General features: G+C 40.2%; 1 protein-coding gene across 1 annotated transcript in view; it reads right to left on the bottom strand.

Annotated features, from left to right (window-relative positions):
- Positions 1 to 74: 74 nt before the first annotated feature.
- The window catches only part of CWC15 (CWC15 spliceosome-associated protein), a 13,984-nt gene continuing 5,954 nt past the window's right edge, over positions 75 to 8,104 (bottom strand). Inside the window, exon 5 of the mRNA XM_009870474.1 lies at positions 75 to 214. Coding sequence (XP_009868776.1) covers positions 89 to 214 — 126 coding nt within the window. The 3' untranslated portion in view covers positions 75 to 88. The remainder of the gene's footprint in view (positions 215 to 8,104) is intronic.

Below are 8,104 nucleotides of genomic sequence, written 5' to 3'. Positions count from 1 at the left end.
CTAGATGATCTCTAGAGGTCCATTCCAACCCAAACATTGTGATTCTGTGAAAAAGAGGGAGCAAGGGGATAGACATCAGAGTACAGGGTTACCTCCTCTTCACTTTGAAGTTTGTTTGAGGCTGTGCTGGGCCGGTAAGGTTCAGTAGCAGTGGGTTACCACTCAAAATATTCTCCATTCGAATTCTTTCTTCTTCAGCCTTTTGCTCTTGTTCCTGAAAAACAGAAATGGATACATTACTTTTCTGGGCCATTTTTCTTACCTAATTGGCAGAGATCAACATTATTCAGCTGCAAATACTCACGCAAACAGAGCTTTAATCCCTGCCTCAGACTTTTTAGTTTGACACTTGTGTATAACTAGAGTAAGGATAGAAGCAGAGATAGTCTAAAGAGCTTAACACTGCTCACAAACTGTCGATCTGGCAACACTCATACCTGCTCTACCCACCTCTGATATTCTATCAAATCCTCAGTTAAATTCTAGCTTTACCATTTACATATTTTTTATATTAAAAATTCTATACAGATTTAAATATTTTCCTTATCCTCATGAGAAAAGAGAGCACATTATACAATATTCATAAGGTGGAAGACACCTTAAAGCATGTTGAAACTTCTCTATCATCTTCTGCGATTCGCTTGGGTTTTACAACTACAACTTCCCTAGAGACCAATTAAAAAGAATATGAGAAACTTAGAGTGAAACTGAGCAGTGGATGTCTTAAGACTATTTAAGAGCTCTACTATTAAGAATCAGAAAATTTTTCTCCTCCTTGTACTGTCAAAAGAAGAACTGCACTAGTAGCAGGCTTCACTGCCCATGCTTCCATGTTGTATTAATGTATTTAGTGACATAACTGCTCACAGACTTCAAAACAAATACGTAAAATTCGTTGTACACCAACATATTTATCAACGGCCTTTCAAATGTTTTACAAGGATCGCTCTTCGATTAAAGTACCAGAAGGGGAAAAAAAATACTCTCTATTTTGGATGACTGTCTAGGTCTCCTCTTCCCTGTACCCTGAAGGATAGTCTAAAGAGATTCCAGTCAAAAAAATGCACAAATCTCACCAACGCTGGAGGAGAATCAAACCATGGCTTTCAAAAATGATATAAACTAAAAACAAAGAGATCACAAGGGTTTTTCTACCAAGGTGCAGAAAATTCATGGCTGAGGACTGCTATGGGATCTCAGAAGAGGAAAATTTTTTTTTTTTAATGATAGCATTTACAAGTTTAAGTGCTAAACTTGAACACTAACGCTAGCCAGAGCTCTCTAGCTTCAAATATTTAATCATTACTAAGTGATATATCACTAAAAGTATCCACGATTTAAAATGTTTTTCAACTGGACTGATCAGGTATGTGGAATATTCCTATAAAATACTCCAACCCTCTTAATAACAATACAACTTAACATACATATGAGAACACCAGATGATGCAGGATCACTGGTGAAGATTTTACCTTACGAAATCTACGCAAGTTTTAGTTATGAAAAAACACACCTACCACATACTGCTTCCCATGAATAAAACTTAGAACGAGCCACAATTAATTGCCAGTGGGATGGGAAAAGCTGCCTCAAAAGGCACACTGCTTAAAAGTACGGCACAGCTTCAGGACAAGCCCTGCAATGCCCTTAATAAAGCATGTGCGTAGGCAAAACTTGCCTTTGCTGCTGTATCCACGGAGCTTTAACACAAACTGCAGCAGTTAAAAGATACTAACCCAAATAAACTGAAGCTTTGCATTTTCAAACACAGCTCTAAATCCAACATCTGCATTCCAACTTCACTTGTTATCACCACTCCAGCAAATAAGGAGAGCAAAACTATTTGATATCGAACAGCAATTCCCCCCATACTAGAAATACAGATTCAAACATGCATTTCTTTCTTTCTTCCTTCCTTTCTTTCTCTCTCTCTCTTTCTTTCTTTTTCTACAGACAAGACATGTAGGTGGTTTCTTGTGCACAGGATGCCAACCTCTGATTAACCATCTTCTTCCTTCTAATACAGAGGAGCCAACTGCAGCAAAATCTGATTTCCTGCAATCTGGGTCACACGTTCCCACCAGAAGTCAAGCAGGACTGCAAAAGCACTAATTTGAAACCAAGCAAAATGCAGGCAACTGGTACAAGTGAAAAAACTGAGTGTTGATTTTCAGGTACCTCCCAAGAGGTGACCAGATTCTGTTTAAGACCATCAGGCAAATTTACAACAGGATGCATCAGGCAAATTTACCACAGGATGCGAGCCTGTGCAGTTTTCTCTGTCCAAAATAAGGTGGGCTCTGCATCATGAAATTTAATCTCTGACACTTCATTAAAAGTGAGACTTTAAAAAAAAAACCAAACCAACAAAAACCCCAAGACATCTGGGATAAATCTTAAAATCAGAATGCTACAACCCAAAAATTCCTACTGGACTATGCTCATGAGAAGGCAGCACTAACAAGAGCATTGTATGTAATTAACACTGCCCTTATGAATCACAGAATCACAGAATGTCAGGGGTTGGAAGGGACCTCTGAAGATCATCTAGTCCAACCTTCATCCCAGCATACCTAACCACTACACCATAGCCTCAAGTGCTAGATCAACTTTTTTTTTAAACACCTCCAGGGTTGGTGACTCCACCACCTCCCTGGGCAGCCTGTTCCAGTGCCTCACCACTCGTTCAGCAAAGAACTTCCTCCGAATATCCAATCTAAACTTACCCTGACGCAACTTGAGGCCATTTCCCCTTGTCCTGTCATTAGTAATTAGAGAGAAGAGACCAGCACCAGCCTCACTACAGCCTCCTTTTAGGTAGTTGTAGAGGGCAATAAGGTCTCCTCTCAGCCTCCTCTTCTCCAGACTAAACAAACCCAGTTAAAAAAATGCTTCTGCAGAGAAAACTGCTCCCAAGTCCCGCAAACAGACGCAGCACTTTTGCATTTTAGAGCTGAACTCCAGGGGAACTGAACTCTTCTTAACGTGATGTGCAGAGCATGGCACACTCTTGCCCTCAAATTTCTAAGACATTAACCTAGGTCATGATCTAAAGTTTCTGAATCTGTGCCTCATGCACCACTGTATCCAGGGCACACAGAACTGCCTTATGCTGGTGCTTTACAATGCATGAAAAGGCATCCACACACCCCTGACACATCACAGAATCACCGAGTGTTCGGGGTTGGAAGGGATCTCTAGGGATCATCTAGTCCAACCCCCTGCCAGAGCAGGATCCCCTAGGGCAGCCACACAGGAACACGTCCAGGTGGGTTTTGAAAGTCTCCAGAGACGGAGACTCCACACCCTCTCTGGGCAGCCTGTGCCAGGGCTCTGTCACCCTCACAGTGAAAAAGTTTTTCCTTATGTTTATGCAGAACCTCCTGTGCCACACACACATTTCTCGGATGGTCAAAAGTCACGGGGAGGCAGTCCTCATCTTGTGCGAGAATTACAGTTGCTCTTCCCTCCCTTCCCCATTTCGGATTTAATCTCAACAGTTCCTGTGAAGCGGATGGTTTCAGCATTCTCCACCATGCATACCGTGCTCAAATAGTCATCTGAGCTCCAAACATTCAGAATCACCAGCGGAAGATAAAGATGATACTAAGAATCATAAAATATATGCATACAGCACACTAGTGTTCCTATTACACGTTTAACTTTTACTCAAAGATTTTAAAAAGGCTTGTTGGGCATCATCCTAGCTTTTATCTGCTTTACATAACCCTGCAATATCCTTCAGCCTCAATTAGCCTGACATAGTTTGCTTTCTGATAATGAAAAAAGCATTATCAGACTGAAGTGATAAAAAGCGGCAATAGGAAAAAAAACCCCACAAAATTGAAATAACACTTTTAAGAAGCAATACACTACAAACAGTGTAGTGCAAGAGTAGGATCTAGCTCCAAATTAAGTCACCTACATCTGGATATCCGCTTGTAGGCACCTGAGCTCACATCTCAGCAGAGATCTAGAGGATAAACCAAGGAGTGAAGACAACTCTTCTGCTCACACAGGAGAACCACCACATCCCAGGCTCAACTGAGCACATCACCACCCTGGATGCTGGGACACATAACAACAACTTGACCTTGCAAGCTCAGCTGAATATTGTCTAAAACCGCTAGCAAAAAACTACGCTGACTCAACTGCAATTCCAGGGGGGAGCAAAAATTGCACTGCAATGAAAAGAAGCGATAGGGGCAATCTTGGGAATTTCCAATTATTACATTTTACTTTTGCACCATTAAGTTATTGAAAACAATTACGAACACAATGCTAACGGAAGCTGTCAATCGCTCTTTTATAGTGACAACAGTTACAGAAAATCTCCATGAATCTTATTTTCAAATGCTGATTTTCCATATTCATGAGATGCTGCAGAGCGCTTTGTGCAACCCTTTGCTGCTCAGTTCACCAGCAGAACACTCTGCTGTGGTTTAGATCCACAGAGGCACAACAACTAGAAGCAGTAACAAACTGCATAAGCTTATCTTTGTCACGGAAGATCAACAGATTAGAGTCTGAAAACAAACAGGGAACAGATCTGCTGAGTAAGGCACTCAGTTTTAGTCACTTACAAAGAAGACTCAGCACGCACAATAATTTGTTTATGGAATTCAGTCGTTCGAAGCTGTTCTAGGATGGATGACATTTCAACACGTTTGCCCCAAATTTTAGGAAGCGGGCTAATTCTGAAGATTAGTCTTTAAGATTATTCATATTATTTAGCTTCGCTAAAACCTAATACTAAAACACTAAAGATATTCAAGATGAAAAAAAGGTAATTTACTTAGTTTTGTGTCTTAGAGCCATGACATGGAAGAAATATTAGACAAAACTCACAGTGGTGTACACTTACGCCAAGTTATACATCTTGGCCAGGCACGCAGAATCCCTCTTCTCCAGCCAAAAGAGGCTTTCATTATGTTTCAGAGTTTTCCACATAAATCTTCCTCTGCCCACTCCTCTGCTGAAAGCCGGGACGCTCCAGGCAATGGAGCATGGCTTGTATCAAGCCAAACAGACCAGACATAACCCTTGTGCTGCGTGAGCTTCACACCTCTGAGGCAGGCTCAAGCCCAGCTGTTCACAAAACAAGCAGGTCCGGTTGCTCCGAAGCCTACATCGCTCTTTTGTGTGGTGGAACAAAGGCTTATTAAGCTAAAACACTATGGATACAAGAAACTCACAACAGAAGAAAAGCCTAGGGAAAAATAATACGTCTGTATTCACTCCACCCTTTCTAAAATAATGCCTCTTTGCCTTCCTTTCCATTCAGAGGTACGCAACTCTTTTCCTAAGCCATCTGAGCACAAAAACACGCCTCGGACTATTCCATCGCTACGGACAGCAGCGCCGAGCTTTTCAAAGGCACCAACTGTCTGCAGAGATGAACGAGACGTCAACGGCGTTGTCACCACCACGTTAAAGGCAACAGACCAGGAGGACTGCGGTGAGGGGAGTCAGGCTGGACTGGCAGAGGGAGCCCCACACCCCAAGGAAGCAGATGGAGACGCCGCTCAGTGAATTGGCTCTCACAGCGAGCCCTCGCTGCACGACTGACCTCACCATGTGGCATCACAGCTGGGGAAAAATAAAAAGCAGACAAACTGTATTAACCTCAACTAAACAATTATCCCTTATCTTCCTGTAAGAATAACAGTCCCTTGGCATATTTATTTCTGACCACAAAGGAAAGAAAAACATTCTTGTTGCTATGGTTACTTTTTTTTTAGTATAGTCCCTACTCTTGGTGCAGAGCAAGGTTACTTTTAAAGAAAGTGCTGAAATTCCTGAAATTACTCCATTGTATTAAAATAAGTTATCCTATTTTGTCTTTATAGATGTTGAGTAGCTGAAAGAAAATCTGAAATACATTTCACTGAATAAAAAAAAAATAAAATAAAAATCACATAACCTTACTTAAATGCTAATTCTTCAATAACAAACTACAACAGCACTGCCTTTAGCAGCAGGGAACAAAATTCAGTAATGCAGAGATCCACTGCAGTTATTTAATCCTACACAAATTACTAACTCTGCTTGATACAGCAATTCAAGTAACCAATTGCAACTTCATAAAAATAAGAGCACACAGTAACCACAACTGGAGTGTCTACATGCAGATTTGTTGCCATCTTGCCCACAAGGGAGGCAATATTACCGCGAGTTCTCGGTAAGGGTTAAGTATTGCTACCAGGTCTCAAACATTTAACGAAGAAACACACTGTTCCATCTGCTTTTGCCTCCTTTACTGAAATTCTTTACTAATCACTGATTTGATACCCTGGTTTTAGTCAGACTCTTAACATTTAAGTGAAAAGGTTACTATCAAGATTAATTTTCTAATGTTTTATTGGAAAGTCTGACGTATCTAAAAGACAGGACAGAGCCAAGATCTATCTTGACCATTGGCAAAGTAAAATATTCAGTTATAGAGAAATACTTGGTGAAATAAAACCGTCAAGAAAACAAACCACAATCATTAAGTCTGTTCTCAGAGAAGCATAAAATAACTGGATGTTAAAACAGCTTTGCTGCAGCTGCACACGTACATTCAGCTGCTCCATGGTTTGAGGTTTGTTTTTAATTATTTCAATTTACCTTTTAAGGAAGTGCTTGAAAACTGAAAATCAAGAGCGCCGTAATGCTGAATTTGGAATACTGAAATACTTCCATGAAACCCATCCGCTGGTAGTTCACACAGACAGAAGACCTAGCGTTAACAACGGTTTTAAACAGATCCAGAACTATTCCACCAAAATGGATTTCAAAACTAAGATTTCCTGGTCAGCTAAAGTAAACACTAGAAAGGACCCAAGAGATTCAAATTGTGGAGGGTGTGAGAAGAGTCAGGAGCACTCCCACTATCAGTTTTTCAAAACATTCATATTATTTAATATTTCTACAGAATTCAAAGGATTTTAGGCATTTTGAGAAACAAACAAGCTTTGACAGCAATTGTTTACTTGGTTGACAAATTCTATGCTTCACAGATTATCACTGTGAAGGAAGTTAGAACACCTTAATACTAATATTTGTCAAAATGAGATTTAAAAGATTTCTATGGAAATTGGTATTATCACAGAAGAGAAGTAAACAGAGAGCATGATTATTTGAAAAAAAAAAAAAAAAGGCAGATTTTCATCCTTTGTTTTTAACTGTTGTCTCACCAGAGATGCAGTTTAAAAGGAGTTCTCCTTTCATGGTAACTTGAATCTGGACACCAAAGCGATGAGTGAAAACAGTTAAGAAGAGCACAGTTTACTTTAAATGAAGTTTTAGAAATAATTAGACTTTGCATTTTAATAAATCAGAATAGGTTACTAACAAAATCAGGTATAAATTACAGCTTGCAATACCTGATAATGAAATCCAGCATTCCTGAGGGGAAAAGGGATTATATAGAAGAGCTGGATTTATATAAAATGCTTTGTCAATAACACCTTATTGCCAAGCCATGGAAAACAAGGCGTAATCTAACTGGATCACACCTCAAAAGCCAACACATATAAGCCATCTTTTCTATGGAGATCCTTACTCTTAAAGGCTCTTTCCAAGGCTGTGCCCCACCTTGGTTTTCACTTTGTTCATCAACATAGTCTCAGAGAGAGTTGTCCCTACTCTCAAAAAACCCCAGCAAAATAAAATTCGAAGCACCTGTAAAGCACCCACTATTTCCTGAAGATGTCAATTTTTAAGAGACTCCATCTGCCACCAACCAGTGAAAGGATGAACAGAGTAGGCAGCGAGTGTGTAGAAGCAGGCACTACTGCAAATAAATAACTGATTTTTAGAAAGAAACATATTAATTTCAGATAAGTGCACATATATTCAGTATGCACACAGCACTGGACATCATAAACTCTGCTGCTGGGAAAAGGAGAACATCCACGAAGGTAAAAAATAACACCAGTTAAGAGATGGGAAGATAAAACAAGTGCAACACCAAATACTTCGTAGCTTTTTAGCACCCTCTAGTGACAAAATAAGAATTTCACAGTGGTGACAACATTCCCGCTGTGTACATGCTAGCAAAGCAGCGTGCGCTTGGCTGGCTGTGCTGCGATTTGCTGCTGTTTTCGTAACCCAAGTTCCC

Source organism: Apaloderma vittatum, unplaced genomic scaffold (genome assembly GCF_000703405.1).
Source record: "Apaloderma vittatum isolate BGI_N311 unplaced genomic scaffold, ASM70340v1 scaffold18185, whole genome shotgun sequence".
In the NCBI taxonomy this organism is placed as follows: Eukaryota; Metazoa; Chordata; class Aves; order Trogoniformes; family Trogonidae; genus Apaloderma; species Apaloderma vittatum.
The sequence above is the reverse complement of the archived record's forward strand: the minus strand, read 5'-3'. Positions and strand labels throughout refer to the sequence as shown.